The sequence below is a fragment of the Phasianus colchicus genome, chromosome 7, assembly GCF_987193195.1.
Source record: "Phasianus colchicus chromosome 7, bPhaCol1.hap1.1, whole genome shotgun sequence".
NCBI classification, from domain to species: Eukaryota; Metazoa; Chordata; class Aves; order Galliformes; family Phasianidae; genus Phasianus; species Phasianus colchicus.
In genome coordinates this window covers 14,824,838-14,843,683 of record NC_143442.1, presented here as the reverse complement: position 1 = coordinate 14,843,683, position 18,846 = coordinate 14,824,838, and the positions used below count along the sequence as shown (strand labels likewise).

The following is an 18,846-nucleotide window of genomic DNA, read 5'->3' as shown; positions in this document are numbered from 1 at the left end:
TATGCATTGTGACCCCCTCCATCTCCATCTTCCTGTCCTATCTCCTGGCCTCCATCTCCCCTCTGCACCACCTCCCCTCTGCACCACATCCCACATTTGCACTTCCTTATCTGCCCCTGCACACTTTGCATTTCCGTGTATGCCCCCTAAACCACCTGGGCTCCCAGATACGCTTCCTGCATCCTCCTATCTGCACCCCCCTAGTTGCCCCCATGCATCCCCTATCTGCCCTCTGCACCTCCTATTTGTCCCCATGCATTCCATCTGCACCCTGAACCCCTATATTTGCCCCCATACACCCCTACCCGGGCCCCCTACATGTCCCACGCACCCCCCATCCGACCCCCCTCACCCGTCCGACCCCCCCCGCACTCCGTACCCTCTCCTTGTCCCACTGCTGCCCCCTGGCGGCCGCAGACGCGCGCAATTTGATCCGGGGCGGCCGCCGTCGTTGCTACGGGAGACGACGACGCCGCGTCCGGTTGCCATGGCAACGGGAGTGATGCTACGTGGCTCTGAGCCGGAACTGGGAGGCGAGGTGGGCTCAGGCAGAGGGAGCCGAGCTGTGCTCCCGAGCTGTAGGGAGTGGGGCCCTGCTGCAGAGCACTAGACAGGACTATAGAAGCAGTATAAAAGCCTGCTTTCCAAGCTGAGAGGGGCCCAGCTGGGAAATGGGGGGTGTCGGGGATCCCCGAGGAGGGGTGGTTGGGCCCCGGGGGCTCCCGGGTGCTGGCAGCAAGGAGCCTGGCAGAGGAGCAGTGTGTGCAAGGATGCTTTCCTATCATTCCTCAGATGCCGGCTCAGGTGCAGGAGGAACCTCCCAACCCGGACCCTCTTCAGAGGCGGTGCTGCGGCTGTGTCAGGAAGGTGAGTGCTGGAACAAAGGGTGTCGTTGCCATGGGTGGATTTACCAGAACGGCAGGGGAAGGGAGACAGCTACCGTCTCTTTAACCCCTGCTGCTTTAGTTTCTGACATCCAGGAGGACCCTACAGAGCTTTGGGGACTCCTGGGACCCTGCCACGGGGTGGCTCTACATCCCTTGCCAGGGTCACAAGCTTTTAGAGCAAGGCAACAGCTGTGGGGGTGACTTCTCCCCCTTTCACAAGCTGCTGATGTTCCCCTTGCAAATTCCTAAGCCATCCTCAAGAAAGGCAAAGAAGAAAGGCGTATTCTGGGGCATTGAAGTGGCAGAAACACTCCAATGGCGTGGCTGGGAGCTCGGAAAAGAGGTGATCAAACATCTGGTTCTGAAAAACGTTCATGAGAAAACCCAGAAGCTGAGCTACAGGTGTGTGGGAAGTTTCTTCTCCTTTTCCTCCTCACTCTCTCGCTGTATCTTCATCCCTCTACTCCATCCATCACTTCAGCACCTGCTCTCCGATACATCTGCCCCTCTTCCCCTGGGCTATGCACTGCAGGCTGTGTGCACGCTGGCGCAGCAGGGCAGAAACCCACTAATTCAGATGCACAGCCCTTGTTCCCAGCAGGAGTATTTAAAATGAAATGCCTTTTTAAAATTCGGTTTTGCTGATACTTCTGTCTGTGAGGCATTTCCAGTCTAGTGAGATTTGAATTGTGGATGTATGCCAGCCAGCCACTGGTGTGTCCTGAAACCATGGCTCCAGGGAGTCCTGCTGAATGTCAGGCCATGCCAGCACTCCCTGTGACCCTGCCTGCTCTCAGACTCAAATGTTTCTGCCCTTAGTAAGAGTTTGGCTCACACTGTGTGGCCTGGGAATGGAAAATACTGTTTAAGGAAGGGGCAGGTATTTAGAGCTGGGAATAGATTTTCAGGACACCTGGGTTCTGCCTCTATTTGCTGAGTGACTTTGGGGTCAGGTTCTAAGTCACTTCTAACGGTGGGGCTTTGGAACCTTTTAATACTTCATTGTCTTTTCTGCTACCTAATAGAACAAACAGAATGTTCAATAGAACTGTATGGCATCAAACAAAATGTCCTGTTTTAATCTCGTTATCCAGATGTCCTTCCACACGGTTCTTCATCACTGTTTTTCCCCAGCCAATTGCCCTGAGCCCTGGCATGTCCTTAACCCTGCCCATCATTTTCCGGCCCACTGAAAAGGTAAAGTGGCAGCATCACATCTGCTCTCAGTGCCCTGCTTGGCTTTCAGGGAGGGAACCTGTCCTTTTGGGAGGTTCTAGTGTAGGACAGCATAACCCTCCTGCAATCTCTATGCCTCCAACAGCTGGGGGAGCAGTTTGCCTGTGGTTATGACTGGCAGTTAGGAGAGGGCTCCTTGCATAAAGTATTCCCAGTTTTCCCATACTGCCTCTCACCAATGTCAATAAAATAAGGCATTTGAACTACTTGTCCCTGGCTTGATCCCAGGGATCAATGGGATGAATTCAGTTCAGAACTCAGCTCGAGGGAGCCCATCTGACTGCTGTCTCCCCTCACTTCTCTATGCAGAGGGATTACGAAGACAGCATCTGCTTTCAGAAGGCTGAGGGTGAGTTCTCTGTTGCCCTGCGCGCTGTGCTCCCACGCCCCTGCCTGTCCTTCCCAGATGCTGTCCGGTTGCCTCTCTGTGCTGTGCACAGCGCCGCGGAGACGACATTCACTGTGCGCAATGTGGGGTGAGTGCTGTGTGGCTGAGCTGTCCCTCTTGGTTTGGTCAGATATATGACCACCTTCTCGCTCTTCCCATTGAGTACAACTCCCCGATGTGTTTGGCCAGATGCATTAGATGTTCTGACGTTCACCATTGCTTGTTTCACATCCTAACTGAGCAACCCATAGGGAAAGGCCATCCTATGCACGACTGCACAGGCAGAATGGCTCCATTCATCTTCTCCAAACGTCCTTGCTTCCTAGTGATCTCATCACGGTGTTTGCCTGGGAGACACCCAGCCCCTTCTACATGATTCCTGAATACGGTGTGCTGAGCGCAGGTGCTGAGTGCACCATTAAGGTGCTCTTCCAACCCAAGGCAGCTGCAGTGTGCAACGTAATAGCAACGTGTTGGTTTGGTGTTGAAGAGAAGCAAAAGAGAACCATGCAGCTTAGAGCCCAGGGTTAGTCATTCTTGTGTTTAATGCTCATTAACATATATTGTCTCTAACCTTAGGGCAGCATCCCACAGGGATACACAGAGGTGCTGTGCTTGGAGGTGATGCTGCGTATTATCCTCTTTAACAGCCAAATACCCCCATCTGCAAGTGAATGTGCCAGGGGAACAGCACAAAGGTGGACAGCCTGGCAAATTACAGGATGTGCTGTACTTTGGATCGGTGCCAGTGGGCACAAGAGTGGAGAAGTGTGTAGAAATCCTCAACATGTCTGCGGTATGTGAAGAGGGAGACTGCTTCTTGTAAGAGGATGACAAGTTGGCACGTGTCCCTGGGGGATGTGGTTTGGGAATTTCCTATAATGCTGTGAAAATAGCCTAGGTGGGAGTGTGAATAAAACATGATGAGCCTGTTTCTTGTCTGCTTGCAGGTTGATGCACCATGTATGATAGAAAGAGCAAAAGACCCTTTGCTCCAAGATCACGTCTTCTCCTGCAACATGTCCCATGCTGTTGTCCCTGCCAAAGGGAAGCTGGCCTTGTGCATACGGTTTCAGCCACAGGCAGTAGGAGAGCACAGCACGGATTATTTCACTGTCACACCCACTGGGTGCCTCCAGCAGACCGTTCTAAAGATGGTTGGCTCATGTAAAGGTGAAAGCTTCCCACGTTTCTGACTTCCTCTCAGCTCTGCAGGGGAAGTACTAGTGCCTGGGGAAGAGCTAGGGACTGTCCCAGCCCTCGTAGATGTACCTTCTATTGCCATCCATGCCATTTCTGGGGCACTGATTTAAGTTTACACTGTCTTGAGACAGATGGGAGATAGTTGGAGGTGAATGTGAAGCTGTTTACTGGGACTGGTAGGTTTGCTGGTGAAGCCATGCTGGCTGGAAAAGATTGGTTGTGTCTTGTTGTTGTTCTAGGCCCTTTGGTGTCCCTGCACCAATCCTCTGTAGACTTCGACTGGATCAACCTTGGGGAAAGCTCAATGCAGACACTGAAAATCAGCAATGTCTCAGATGTCCCTGCGTACTACCAGTTTGATATTGATGGCAGGGGGAGCGTCTTCACTTTGGATCGTCCCTGTGGGGTCTTGGAGGGCACAACAACCCTAGTGCTGAAGGTGATCTTTTGCCCTGCTCACCCCATCAGCTACCACAGAAGAGTGGTGTGCCTTGTTCATCACCAGGTAAGGGAGCAGCGGGCAGTATCACCACTGTGAGAGCTCAGAGGGTTTTTGCAGTGTAACCCACCAGGGCTCTTGAAGCTAGTAGGAAATCCGTATGTCTCTGTAATCTATAAGGTAACTTTCAAGGTAATCATAGAAGGGCAGCTTACTTTGTACAAGAATTCCTGTTGTTTTCCCTAGGGACCCCTGTATGTGGACTTCTTTGGTACCTGCCATTCAGACACCACTAAGCCAGCCATCCTGCAGGCGAGACACCTCTCCTGGTACCGAACCAACACAGTAAGGGGGCTGACCTTCTATCCCCCTGATATCCTGAGCGCGATGCTGAAGGATGGGAAGTTGCAGATGGATGAGAAGAGGGCCCTCATGCTCCTTCCTGAGGTATGAGCTGCCCTCCCTGAAGTCCAAGGTGCAACCCTGCACACACTAAGATACTCCTATCTTGTAGATCCCTCTGGACGAACCCCCCAAGGAATACACTGAAGCCAGCTCCATGAGTGAATATTTCTGTGATGGCATAAACAGCGACTTGGCCTTGTTTCCACCTCACGTTAGTGTCAGCCCCAGGGAGCATGATTTTGGGTGCTGTGTGCCACTCCACAAGGCAGAACCACTTCCGCTCTGTGTCACCAACCACACCAAAGGAAAGATCACCGTTGTCTGGACTCCAAGCCACGGCAGTGCTTTCCAAGTGACCCCCGAAAGCTGTGACATCCCACCTTTGAAGTCTTCAGCCTTCCGTGTCCTTTTTCAGCCCACCCAGCTCAACAGCCTTTACGCCGCAGAGCTGGAAGGTTTTGCCTTCTACAAGGTTAGTAGCAATGGCCAGGAGGTACCTTGCTATGCTCCTCTCCCTCATGCACTCAGCTTTGTCTCCTCCATGCCTGTAGGTTCTGAGACAATACAGCAATATTGAGGAGGATGCTACCATCTGCCCACCCTGGTGCCTGACCATCAGGCTGAGGGCGCACACATATGAAGCAAAACGGGAGCATTTCATCCCACAGTACCTCCTAGATGTCCCCAAGGTGTGTGGACTTAAAGAAATTGGAATTTTGCATAGATGCTCAGTGTTTACTCATGAACTTTTGCTTTGCCCCCATTGCAACATCCTAAGGCATGTCTTGGATGATTTACTATGATGGGGAGACTCCTGGTTTGGGAAAAAATTGGAAGTCTTTTGTCCTGTGTTACTTTCCCAAACTTCAACATGACAGGTTGCATGCAGCATCTCGTCAGCTCTGAGTGGAAAGCTCTTGGAATCTCCTTCTTGCCTGTTTAAGTGGGTGTAGGCACTGACAAGAGTGCTTAGTCCCCTCTCAGGTGCCTTAGGCACTCCACACGCACTTAGACAAATGGAGAGCGGAGCACAGAATCCATAGTTTTGTAAGAGGCTTGCAAGGTGGAGTGGAAGTTTTCCTGCTTCTCCCTGCTGCATTTGTATCAAAATAAATCCCATAAGGTCAAACAGTGATCCCATAAGATCAAACAGTCCTTCTTGTTTGTTTCCTCCAGACTTTTCCTCCTGTAGCTTCTGACACGGACACCTACTGCAGTGCTCTGCTCTCAAACACTGGCACCTCAATGATAACCTTCAGCATGAACCAAGTTGCTTGTCCCACTGTTTTGGTCAAGCCCAACTCAGGACACATCATGCCAGGAGGCCACCAGATTTTCTTTCTTTCAACTCGCCCACTTAACACTCAATCACAGCAGCACACCCTGTCCTTGCAGCTGAACTCCTATCCAGGGTACACCAAGGTAAGCAGAGGGTAGGATAAGCTTCTGAGGATGATTTCTTCCACTGTACTCATCTTCTTCTCAGTTCTTCATCCACACTACAGATGGAAGATGCTCATGATGCCAGATACTCTATATCTCCTCTTTTCTTGTGTCTCTGTCTCCTGGAAAGCATTATACGATGCTCAGAGCTCTTTCCAGGGTCCTTCCCTCCTCCTTCAGCCCATTTGTTCTGGATTCCATCTTGGAAGAAGCAACCCTTTTCAAGGTCCATCCAAAGGTCAGCTGAGACTTCTGGCTAACATCTATTGTTTTTCCTTAAACACCACAGGAGATCATGCTCCAGAGTTGTGCAGAGTCCCTTCTCTTGCTCTTAGAAGGTAATGGGAATCTATACTTCAAGCCTGTTTGCATAGGGACCTCCTCAACACAAAGGTATACCATAAAGAACTGCACAAGGCTGCCCATGGCCTTCACATGGAAGATCCACCACTCTGACAGCAAGCTTCTGTCTGTCAGACCAGCAGCAGGGCTCCTCCAGCCCTATGAAGCCATGGTAAGCTCAGGTTCTATCAAAATAGCATTGTAATCTCTATAATACAGCTCTGGAACTCTCATCAGTGTTATCCTTCCCTTTGTGGTTTCAGGCTCAAGCATGGACTTTTACCCCTGACAATGTGACCAAGTATCTCCTGCGAGCTGCAGTGTTTGTGGGTTGGGAAAGCCCAGCACCCGTGTCACCCCAAAGCATCCATTATAACTTAAGGATTGTTGGAGAGGGGGCACTGGGCACCATCAGGGTAAGGAAATGGGGCCTATAGCGGGGGCTGTGGTGAGATGTGGGTCTTTGGCTCCTCTAACACTCCCAGCTCTCTCCTCCCATTGCCTGCTCTCCTCTGTTTGTTCTGCACATGGTCCAACGTGGTGGCCAAGATCCAAAGCGGTGGCTACATTCACTGCTATGCTCTACATTTAATGGTGACCTTTGCATGATGGACTTGTGTTTCAGGCACAAAAGGAACACCTGGACCTTGGAAATGTTCTGGTTGGCAACCTGAAAGACTGCAGCATGGTACTTCTGAATGATGGGGTCTGTTCTCTGCAGTATATCCTCAGTGTGGAACAGCTGATCACTGGGCTTTGTGACCCCAAGGAAGTCTGCAGTGATCCGATAGGTACTGGGGGAAATTAGCCTGGGATGGGGCCTTGTTCTTCCCCACTTTTCTGCAAAACGGTGCTAGCATGTGCTCAGAGGTTGAACTGCTTGCTGGCTAACTTGCAACCATTCTCATAAGCTGTGTACAAAATATTTGTATGCTTTAGGATACACTGGTGATGCCCAGAGCCCATACCATCTCCTTTCTCCTACAGCTTTGGAACTGGAACACTCCAGAGGGACAATCCCTGCAAGGTCAAAAGCTTTTGTGCGAGTAACAGTCAGGCCAGCCCGGCAGCTGCACTACACCTGGTCCATCAGCTGTGCAATCTGCACCCCCGCAGGTGAGAAATGGGTGCTTGGGGGAAGGGAGAGAAGGTGTTCCCTCCCAGCCAAGCAGTCTATGCTATAATAGACCAAACTGCAGGACTGTAACCGTCCTGACAGCAGAAATCCCTCTGCTGAGCAGTCCATCCTCTCCTGCACACTCTCTCCCTTTTGCTTTACTTTTGTCCCCCAAGTTCCAGATCTTGCAAGTACAAAAGCAGAGCAGCAACTCCTTTGCTGCATAGAAGCAACAGGCGTCCACCCAACGTTCCGCATTGCTGACGCCTGCTCAGCAGGGAGTGCCAGCGGCATCAGCAGGCTGCTCCTCTGGAGGCTGCTTTCCCTGGACACACTGAATGAATACCTGCAGCGAGACCCAGCTCCCAGTGAGCTCACCTGCAGTGTTCCCACCAGGCACAGGTGAGGTGAGGGGTAAGCCAAGCAGTACTCACAGATCCTCCATGTGTCCCATACATAAAAGATCAGAGAAAAATCCAAAGGCGTTCCTTACGCACAGCATTCTTTCTCCAAAAAGAGCTGAAGGATTAAAGAAGAATTATAAGGAAGGTAGATAGCACAGAATCATAGAAGGGTTTGTGTTGGAAGGAACCTTAAACCATCTGGTTCCAACCCCGCTGTCTCAATTTAACCTTTTCTTTCTCCCTGCTGATCAGCACGTGCTTGATCCCCCCCATATACACACCTCTCCTGCTTGATTTCAACTTTGGAGCTGCCCCCGTAGGCTCGGAGCCCGCCCTTGTGATGCTCCTGCTGGTGAACAACGGTGTGGTGCCTGTGGAGTGGTAAGCGGTGCTGGATGGAGCTCATCCTTCTCTTGGGCTCTGCATGTGGAGATGGGAATGCTCACAGGGGCCATGAGATATTAGAGAATGAATGGAATTATGTAGTTTGTGTTGTGAGGCTGTGAATGAGGCCTGTTAGTGGGTCTGGGTGAAGAAGCCTGGCTGGACTGAACACACTGACCTGGGCAAGCTGTCCGTTCCTGCCACTGACCAGCTCATTGCGTTCCTAGGGCCTTCCTCTTTCCTTCTGACCAGAAGATGGATATGGAGCACTGGGCAGAGGATGCAGATCTCAGCCCGCAGGAGCTGCATCAGATGAGAATTCAGGATAACCAGCTCTTCAGCATTTCCCCTAAGTCAGGGAAGCTTCTTCCAGGACAAGAGGAAGCTGTCCAGCTCTCACACAGGTGATGGCATCATCCTGCATGCCAGGACAGCACCTGCTGGCAGAATGCCCTCCTTTTCCATGCCAGATCCTTTCCCTTCATATGCCTCTTGCCCAGCAGACATTGGGCAAGTGCAAAGTCCCTAAGCTGTACTTTCTGCAGTGATGACTACACAGTGATATTCTTGTCTTTGCCATGAGCTAGAGCCTTCTGTGCCTGTGGGAGGTTTGCAGGCAGTTGGCCAGCTCTCCTTCTATAACAGACCTGATCTGAGAAGCACTGGTGCTTCATATGGCCTAGAATCTCAGGTCCCTGCACTGGTGTATGATTAAAACCAACACTGCACCGCTTGTTCCCACCCAAGCACAACTGCCCCCCTCCCTTTCTCAGAGGCCCTTACGCAACAGTGATTCTTTAGCAGGGAAATGAATTGTCTCTAATGTACTGTGTGACCCTGATTCTACCACCCTGGGCTTAACGTTGGTTTCTAATTTTTTTTTTTTTCCCTATTCTTCTTACACTGCTAGACACGATTTCATTGGCACTGATCACCTGCCTGTGTTGCTGAAAGCTTCCTATGGCCATGAGATTCTGGTAAGGCAGCAGGTGTCTGCTGTGTGTGTTTGCAGAACAGCATCAGGTAGGAGGGCATTCCTCCAGGAGCTGCATGGGCCAGGAGCCTGGGGCTTTCTCCTGCACTCTGAACCAGACAAAACAGAGACATGAAGCCAGCATCGTGACAAACTCCAACCCAGTAGGCATTCTCTGCACTCCTGGTTGGCTGTTCCTGCTGCAGTCCCAGCCTTAGTCCACCCACTTCTTCCTCCTTGCCAACAGCTGAGGAGCCTCCCACTCATTCCTCCTGCTTTGCCACTCGCTAAAACATCCCAGAGCTGATCTGTTGTGTGTTATCCCATGGCATTTCCTCAGGCTTGGAATGAGTTTTTCTCTCTCCCCCTGTCTCAGACTGTCAGTTAGAGTCAGAGTCACCTTGTGCTCTGCTAGGCACAGCTCATGCCCATCTGAGCCTTCCTGTCTGCCTCTGAAGTTTCCTGTGAGACCATTGTGTTCACACATCTCTTTTATTTTTCTTTTCTTTCAGGACTATTGTTAGCTGAAAATCCAACCCTTTGACCAAGCTGTTCAAACAGTGGCTTAACTGTGCCTTCCCTTAAAGCCCTTGGACGGGCTCCCTGTGTTCTGCCTGCCTGGCACAGAGAGTGGCAATGAGCATTTCACCAGCTGGCTACTGAGCCATTAGGCTTTGGGGGGAACAGGTGCCTTTAGGTTGGATAGAAGGAAGTTGTTTACAGAAAGGGTAGTGAGGCACTGGCTCAGGCTGCCCAGAGCAGCAGTGGGAGCTCAGTCCCTAGAGATGCTCAAGGTCAGGCTGGAGGGGCTCTAAGCCCCTGATGGATCTGTGGGTGTCCCTGTTCATTGCAGGGTGGTGGACCAGATGGCCTTTGAGGTCCTCTTAAGTGATTCTCTAATTTTGTGACAGCAGCAGAGACCTGAAGCAGTACAGGTGACTGCAACAACCAAAAGATGCACAGCGCCAGAGTGCCAATATCTGAACACAGGAGTGGGAAAGGCTCTTCCTTCCACAGAGAGGGCAGCTGAGGGGCTGAATGCAGAGTGTTCTCCTTCCTTGCATGGATATGGAGTGTAGAGCCACCACCCCCAGGGCAGAAATCACCATAATCCATTTGTACAATCAATAAGTGTACAGAGGTGTACAATCAATAAGTGTACAGAGGTTAGTCTAAGTAGGATTACTGCAGTGGAAAGATAATAAATGAAAAATGCTCACCAATGTTGTAGGCTCCCAATAAACTCCACAAGAAACAATTTCCAGAAAGAGATCCTTCTTTAGTGGCAGTTGGCACTTAAATGGGATCTAGGAGAGCCTGGCCAGGCTCCACCCCTTTTGGTAGCACAGCTGAATTGCCTTCACCTGTGCTCCCAAGGCTGACTCATTGCTTGCCTCAGATGGTCAATTAGAGGTTCAGGCAGTGATCAACAGTTCCCATACACCCACTGAAATCACCCTTGCCATTGCTGTTCTGATTCTCATCTGGAACTCAAGAGAATCTTACAGAATATATGCTAACCTTAAGGGAAGCAAACGCTGTCAAGTCACCCCAGAAGTTAGGATTTGGAAATCTGATATAGCAGTGACACAGAGGTGGAGACCTTCAGGCTAGCATACTGCCTGGTCCTTTGTCAAATTTCAGACTGCTTCACCTCAGAGTAATGATGTTATCCACCTTCAAGTAATATAAATGGGTGCTTCGCTCCCAAAGTGCAGGAGGGTTTCTGATCCATTTCCCCTTTGCAGTTTGGAAACAACAGCTTACGTTCTCCTTTTACTTGCACGGTATCTGGCTTGTTGAGGGCCCTGGGAGGATGAATGCTCATGTAGTGCTTTGAAAAGATGAAATAATGAAATCCCATGCAGGTTTTTGTTAGCTTTGTATTTCTAGTCCTCTCTCCTTTCTTACTTTGCTTATGGATCTGAACTGGAAGGAGCTCTTCTGGAAGAATCAGCATTCTCTGCTCTTGTTTAAGCTGCTGATATGCACAGCATCTCCCTCGGATGTCCATCCAAGCCTTCCAGCTATCATCTCTAGTGTCTTCCTTATCTTCTGTGCGTGCACTTGGAAAGTAGCCGTGCTTTAGGCTAATGGCAAATTGCAGTGACTTATCTCCCTTTGTCCATGCAGAGACATTATGAGCTCTGTGATTCCATCTCAGCCCGTCTCCAGGCAGCAGACAGCTTGGGGGTGCTTTGAGGTGATCCTGCTGGAAACCTTGCACCATGACTCATGTGAGCCTAGCCACAGCTTTCTCAATATGCAGAACCCATGTCTTTTCCTTTCCATGAACCAGCTCTGTAACTCCATCTGCTTTGCACGATGTGGTGGCCGCTTTACGAACAGGATTGAGTCATTACTCAATCACCTGAAATTCAGCTGGGAACTTCAGCAACCTTTGGGCTCCATGTTGGTACCTGATGTAAGAAAAAGAAACGCGTCATATGTGATACAACCTGCAAGCCTTTCAGAGAAAAGTCAACAGTTGAGCAATCTCTTCAGCTCCTTGCCTTTGCTCACTGTCCTGGTGTTACCAATGTCAGGCTGTGAATGGATTGCCCTCAGCTTGCAAAGTATTTGTGTCATCAATGCTGATGGGGCCAAAGCTTTGTGTGACTGCATTTCTTTCTGCCATAGCTGAACTTCAGAGGTGTGACGGTGGAGAGGGAGCAGCGGTACGTTCATTTTGCTTCCTCCAAACATCTCTTCATGCCCATTGCCATTGGGACATCCCACCCCCCCATACAGGTGAGTATTCTGGGGCCAAACCCAGCAGCAGTTGCCTGGAACTGGGTGCTGAGACGGTTGCAGGGGAGGCGTCTCTCCTTACCTCCAGTTCTATGAGATTTGGCATTGGCTTCAATCAGAATGCTTATAGAGTGTGTTGGACTCTTCCCCTGTTCTTTTGTGTTGGATCTGAGTGATGACTTGCCTAGCTGCTCCAGGCACTCTGGAAATAAATCCTAATTAGTTTCTTAGTAAATTAATTAAACTTCCTTAAATACTTATTCAGCAAAAAAAAAAAAAAAAAAAAAAAAAAAAAAGGAGGAGCTTTGATTCTGTTCTGCCTAATTTGTTTGGGAAATGAGCAAGACTGAATTGAATTAAAATCACTTTAGTAAGAGTGTTCTTGCATTTCAAATAATCCCCTTTACAGTGATTCCTTTAGCTAACTTGTATTAATTTTTTCCTAGACTAAATTCACAGGGCACCACTTGGAGAGGCATTGTAGTCATCAGCATACATGTGCAGTGATAAACCTTCAGCACAGAGCATATTAGAGCCTCTGTGATAACTCCTGATGTTACGAAGTCCCTCATTCTTAGGAGATGGGCTGACTAATTAATTACTAATTCTTATCAGAGTCCTCTGGGGAAGTGTTAACTGGTTTAACTTGTGCAGGGTTTTCATGAGCATTCCACTCTGTGATTCACATTAGATTTATGAACTTTACAACGGGAGCTCCATGACAGTGATGTTTGAGGTTCAGCTGGACAGCATCATGAGGGTGCAGAAGGACAATTATCAGCATTGTGTATTTATCTGCTTGACTCCCAGAGGAGAAATCGCCCCTGGCACTACAGGTCATATTGAGTGGATCTTCTCACCACTGGAAGCCAGAAAATACTTGGTAAGGCCTTTCTCATAACTGCCAAGTACCTTTCTGCTGTCCTACACCTCACATTCTTTAGATTTTGTACTGATTTTTGGTCTGTGCAATGCTACAGCTGAATTGAGCTCCATCCCTCCAAGAAGCAGAATCTGAGAGCAGGTAGATAGTCTCATAAGCATCTCCATCCCAAAGAGCACATTTCTTCCACAGCCAGAGGCATCACAATATATATTTTTTCAAGGATCTAACAGTACCTAAAGGGTATAAACAGTATCTGGTCGGATTTGTGGTTCACTGCTGGCTTCCAATAACTCCCACAAAAGAGACTGAAGCTGAAATATTTCATCCCTACAGTGTGCACTACTGAAAAGAAAGTAAAAGAACCTGGATTTCTCTTCACGTATGAGTGTGATTTACATAAACCAATTGTAGTCTGTTAGCCAGAGCACTGCCTTTTTGCATATCTTTTCTGATCACAGCTATGGACTTCATGCTCTTATTTTGTCCACGGCAGGTTGATGTTCCCATCCACATCCTGGGGGGTGAGTCAGCTCTGATCACCTTCCAGGGAGAAGGCTACGATCCAAAAGCCACAGAAGAGAGTGCCACTTTTGGAGAAGTTATGTCCCCTTCAGTCCTTCTGGGTTCCACCAAACTAACTGTGACTGGGCAGGTAAGTCCAAGTGCTGATATGAGCAATATGGTCAAACCAAAAACATGTGAAAGATCCGCTTCCCCAACACCAGCAGAATGTCCTGCTCCTTGCTTCCTCAAATCCACTGCAATAGGTCCGTTTCACTCTGCTTCCTGCAGGCTGCCTCCTTATCACACCACAGGATTTGCATTGGGAATATCCCAAACTGCACCAGAGCCAGCCGACTGGTCTTTCTCAATAATATCTCAGAGAACAAGGCAGTTGTGTTCACCTGGAGGACAGGCAGCGTGAAAGACAGTGAGGCGAGTCCTTTCTTCTTTTTCCTCTACCCTTCTCTACCCTTCTTTACCCTTCCTCTACCCTACCTTACCTAGAATAGCATGAGGAACCCCACAGATCTGAATTTCCTGCAGGGAGAGGCACATAACAAGGGCACAGGACAAAGAAACAAATCCTCTGTGGCTTTTTTTATTTTCCCCACAGGTATTGCAGGTTGCCCCAGAGCAGGGAGTTGTGCAGCCTGGAGGGAGCACCCCCTGTTTCATCACTCTGCAGCCTTCAGGGAGAGTGTCCTTCTACAGCACAGACCTGGTGTGTGAGGTGAGAACCAGGAGCCCGTGTGCTCCTGTCACCTGAGCTAGCCCAACAGTCTCCACCTTCAGGCTCTGTCATTTGCAGCTCCTTTCCCTGCTCCTCAATCGTGGTGTGCTCTGTAGGTGTACATCCAGGAGTCCCTGGTTCAGTACGAGAGGGACCTGCAAGAGTGGGAAAGGGAAAAAGAACGTCAGGCAGTGGAGTTCACCATCACAGAGCAGGACCTCAGGGCTGAGAGGAAGCCCAGGCCATCCGCTGGGGTAAGTATTGCAAAGGGAGGAGCTTGAAAATTACTTTTCTAAACGCACTGCAAACTCTGCATTTGCTAACAATCATCTGAAATTTGGAGGTGTATGAGCAGCTTTAGGAAAAAAAACAAAACCTGCAACTCTGGAAATTGGTAGTTGAATTTGTAAACATGGGTAAACAGTGGCATAAAGCATGTAACTACCATGAAGAATGTGGCCAGTGCAGAATGGGAGGACTGGGTCATTGGCTTTCAGCTGGGGCAAGGTAAAAGAGAATCCTGAAGTCTCATTCAACTCCTTATCTTTCCATACACTGTGATTTCTCTCTCTTTCTTTCCTTTTGTCTTCTTTTTTCTTTTTAGAAATCACCAGATTCTGCTGAGACAGAAAATTTCCGTGAGCCCTCAGCAGTGGTCAGGAAATTCAAGGTAAGTCAGGCCCGGCTCAGCAGCTGCAGAATCAAACTGGCTGTGTTAGCACAGAGGCAGATGCTGTGTGGGAGCCCGGGCAGAAAGCACAGGATTTGTAGATTCAAGGCTTTGGGACACAGACTGTTTGGAAGAGCCAGGAGAATCAGACTGTCTGGCTGTGCCCCATGGACTGTAACTTTCCAACTGAGGGGAATGGGAAGGGAACTTGGAACCCTGTATGCACCCACAGCTGCAGCAACCCTTTTTGAATAGATTTAGAAGGTTTTGAATAAGCAGAAGAGCTGCATGTGGGCAGGGCAGGCAGCACCTGAACTGCTGTCACATTGGGGCAGCAAGGCTATAAGATCAGGGCATTCTCTGGAACAAGCATAAAGATGGCTGGGGAGACATGAAAGTGGTTCCACTTAACCCAGTCCCGTGGCTGGAGGAGCAGTAAGAATCTGTATTTCTTGCTCTCTGACAGACGCTGCCCCCCATTAAGAACCACCCTGTGGCCAACCTGCCTGCAGGACACTTGCAGAGGAAGCTGCTGTCAGACAAAGAAGCCAGCCATGTGTGGGTCAAGCCAGAGCCTCCTAGGCCCATCCTTTTACACCTTGATGTGACAGCAAGGTCCCACTCTACTGAGGACTTCTTCAGCAACTTTGCCTCGGAATTCCCCAAATACTTCTTGCCCCGGTAAGGGACTGGGATGAGAAGTGGCCCACTGGGAGATACGGTCAGAGCATAGTGCTCCTCTGGGAAAGTGCCTCCCCAGAAGAAGCTCCCTGCTTCCTGTGGTGCTGCTGTTCAGCCAGGAGGCTGCAGGCCTGCAGGAGCTCACTTAGGAAGCGTGGCACTGATGGAACATCTCCCTGGTTCTCAGCCCCAGCATCCACCAGCTGCCATTTGTGGATGGGAGTGTGGACAGAGAGAGGATGGAGATGGACCACAAATGGCTGTCCCTAGCTACTGCTTCCAAAGAGGAGTTGCAGATAGTGATGGACATGCTGATGGGTGTTATCAGGTGTGTTCCCCTTCATCCTCACCCATTTTGCAGCCCCTATATTCCACATTCTCCCTCTGGCTTGCTCTGGCTTACAATGACCCTCTGGGGTCACTCGGATACCTGATTTTCTGGGACTCATTCTTTTCCTCCCCCCAGGGGCCTCTTGGAGAACACCCAGTTCCATGATGCAGTGAGGAAATGCCTGCAGGAGCCCATCCCATATTTCTCCCAGTTTCAGTGTGAAGAAATGGCAAAGACCCAACATAGAGGACAGTGCTCCACCATCTCCTCCAGGCTCTCTGCTTCTCCAGATCTTTTCACCGAGGAGAATGGAGAGAAAAAAGAAATGAGCCAAGAATCCTCTCCCAGCAATGATTTTCTGGGCTCCTGGGAGGGGCTGAGTGAGGTTTTTCATCATGAGCAGCTGAGGGAGCAGAAGGCGATGATGAAAGGGTGAGGAAGATCTGCACACACAGAGCAACTGTTTGTTGGCCTCAGCATGTATAAAACTGTGTGCTCTGCTGCTGTGCCTGTTGTGTGCTGGGAGGAGCTGCAACAAGCATCCTTCCTTATCGACTGTCTGATAACCCCCAGGCAGCCAGCCTTCAGGAGTCTGGTGGAGATGGTGCTGGAAAACACACTGCAGAACATCCTGGTGGAAGCCAGCTGTGGGGAAGTGGTGCTGACAGCCCGGCCCAGGGTCATTGCTCTGCCCCCCAGCCCCTCCCGAAGGTAAAGGACCTGTCCTTAATCTGTCAGGCTGAGGCACAACCCATGTTCTAATTTAGCCAGGTTGAAGTCTCAGTGCCAAGGCTGCCTGTGCAGAAGGTGGAATCCAACCGCAAAGCCTCTGCCTGTTGTTCTATCCCAAGCCTCCTGTGAGCCCAGATCTTCCTTGGCAGCATGCTCAAACAGCTCAAGGAGCAGAAAGCAGGCCAAGCTCTCCTGGTCTGAGATAGTGTGGGATCCAGTTAGGTGGAGGGAATGGCCACAGTTGAATAGGAAGATGTGGGGCTGAGGGCAAAGAATGAGGGTTTGTTCAGTCCTGGGGATAACTACAGGGATTTGGGATCAAGGGCATTACTGAATGGAGATGTCATCTCCAGAGCTGCAAAATTCTTGTGCAAATGGAGGTGGGATATTCCCTGTGATCTCCCAGAGATGGATGGTTGTCTGGGGGTAGGTGGCAGCAGACTGCACTCTCCTTAGCCCAAAGGCAATCTCTTCTCTTTCAGAATTGCCAGTCCAGCACCCTAACCTTCAAGAGCACAGCTGTGGCACAGCATTCTGCTTGAGCTCTGCAAGCACATCGCATCTCCACTCTTCATCCCATCCCCGTGATGGGCAGAGCCGCTCCAACCCTCTCACCCCAGGACTCGATGCCAGCACGCTGCCTGCCTCCAAGGCTGTGCATCCTGACCATGTCCCCAGCTCCACTTTGAATCTTCCAGCAACTCTGATGGCTGCACTGCAGCTCCTGCAGACAAGGGCTGCAGCGTTCCCATCCACCCAGCAGCCCAATAAAAGGAGCTCAGCCTCTGCAGGCACAGACATTGGTGTGCAATAGGATGTAATCAGCGCGTCTGGGTTTAGTTGTGCCCTGGACGAGTTCTCCCCTTATAAATCTACGAGGTTCTCACTGGGGGAACAGGGTGCCTCTCAGCTTTGGCTTCCCGTATGGCTGTGACTGTCCCTTCCCACATGTCGCATTGTCACAGCCGGGAGGTGGCACTGTGAGTTCTCAGAAAGCTCCGGTGCCGGCACAGGACTGGAGCCGCTCCTTCTCCCTTCGCCGTCCCCAGGAAAGCCACTCACTGCGGGGTGCTTCAGCCCTGCTTGGCAGAAGGCAGATGCCGGCTGTGCCCGGAGGTGCTGCAGCTCTCCCAGAGCTCTGCTCGCTGCAGGAGCCCTGCGTGCGTAACGCGTACTGAGCCCCAGGGCCAAGCTGTTCCCGCTGTCGGAGATACTGCGCTGCCAGCTCAGAGAGCACACCTCCTCCTCCCTCCCCAGCAAGCTGGGTGCCAGATCTTCCACGGTAGCTTCTCTGTTTTCCGGGCCGGTGCCGAGCAGGGGCTGGGTGCCACATCCCTGCAGCCCAACAAGGCAGCAGCAGCTGTTCGGTCCGTTTGTGGTGAATCTGCCAGGTATAGGCCCCTCACTAGGATCTTCTGAATACAGGTCCCACGCTGGCTTGCCAAATGGGCGGCGTGAGCAGCAGTCTCACCGTCCTCCTAAAGCAGATGGGATCCAGCTGCCTGCAGAGCCCCGGCACTGCCCGGAGCAGTGGGGATGGGGTAGGTGACTGCATACGTCCCTGGGCCCACTGCGTGATGATGAGGTCTGGGAGCTGTCTACACATCTGCAAGAGAAATGTCTCTTCCCCTTGCAGTGAGATGGTTGTGTGTTCCCCATGGCTGGGATGCTGGGGCTGGCCGCCAGGCTGACTGTAAGGATGTGGTCAGAGGGAAAGTTTGGCAAACCACGGGTTCCCCGGTTATCGGGAGTGCTCCATGGGTAGGCAGTTTGTGCAACACACAACAGCCCTTTTCTTCTTGGCTGTTCATCCTGGGAAGGGTGGAATGGCCTTGGGGCAAGTGGGCGACAGAAGCCATCCTGAATCCCATTAAAACATTTAACACCTGCTGAATCGTGCCTTTGTCTGGGAGATAAAGGGAGGGGAACAAAGCTGCTGTTGGTCTTCCCTGCTGCGGTGCCTGCAAGGCACGGTTATCCCATTTCCCTGAATTCCACCTCGTGTGACCCCACATCCAGACAGGAACAGTGCTGGAGAACAGTCCCTTGTGTCCCCTGCTCCTAACATTGAGTATGAGGAACCTGGGCAGGTTCTGCCGTGAGCAGCCTGCACAGCCGGAGAGAAAAGTGGGCATGATAGTGACAGGTTGACAGCTGGGCTTAAGAATCATAGAGGTCTTTTCCAACTCTAATGATCCTATGATTCTCACAGCACTTGGCAAAGCAGGGTAGGGACCCTTCACCTCTCCTTTCACGTGTTTGAGATACCAGGCTTTGCTGGCTCAGCTCTGTCCCCTCAGTCACTGGGGACTTTTCAGTCCACAGTGAGGTCAGGTCAGG

General features: G+C 50.7%; 1 protein-coding gene and 1 long non-coding RNA gene across 3 annotated transcripts; one reads left to right on the top strand and one right to left on the bottom strand.

Moving 5' to 3' along the window:
* The first annotated feature begins 443 nt into the window (after positions 1–443).
* CFAP65 (cilia and flagella associated protein 65) lies at positions 444–17,300 on the top strand. 2 transcript variants are annotated; one of them, XM_031590503.2, is made up of 33 exons: positions 444–538; positions 793–867; positions 1,138–1,289; positions 1,982–2,084; positions 2,433–2,599; positions 2,838–3,037; positions 3,162–3,307; positions 3,462–3,684; positions 3,954–4,219; positions 4,400–4,600; positions 4,668–5,030; positions 5,110–5,247; positions 5,735–5,980; positions 6,291–6,515; positions 6,607–6,759; positions 6,969–7,134; positions 7,331–7,459; positions 7,637–7,862; positions 8,117–8,245; positions 8,476–8,652; positions 9,159–9,225; positions 11,862–11,972; positions 12,664–12,855; positions 13,352–13,510; positions 13,651–13,794; positions 13,976–14,092; positions 14,209–14,346; positions 14,697–14,762; positions 15,229–15,443; positions 15,631–15,771; positions 15,910–16,206; positions 16,352–16,485; positions 16,989–17,300. In XM_031590503.2, the coding sequence occupies exons 1-32, from the start codon at positions 488–490 to the stop codon at positions 16,437–16,439; spliced, it is 5,271 nt and encodes a 1,756-aa protein (XP_031446363.2). In that variant the 5' UTR covers positions 444–487; the 3' UTR covers positions 16,440–16,485; positions 16,989–17,300. The 2 variants fall into 2 exon arrangements, with proteins under 2 accessions (XP_031446363.2, XP_031446362.2); XM_031590502.2 differs by having other exon boundaries at positions 16,348–16,485.
* LOC116227307 (uncharacterized) lies at positions 7,720–10,500 on the bottom strand. The gene is made up of 3 exons (XR_004166540.2): positions 10,442–10,500; positions 7,895–7,979; positions 7,720–7,806 (listed from the first exon to the last, which is right to left on the bottom strand). It is a non-coding gene; the product is annotated as an uncharacterized LOC116227307 (long non-coding RNA).
* Positions 17,301–18,846: the final 1,546 nt, after the last annotated feature.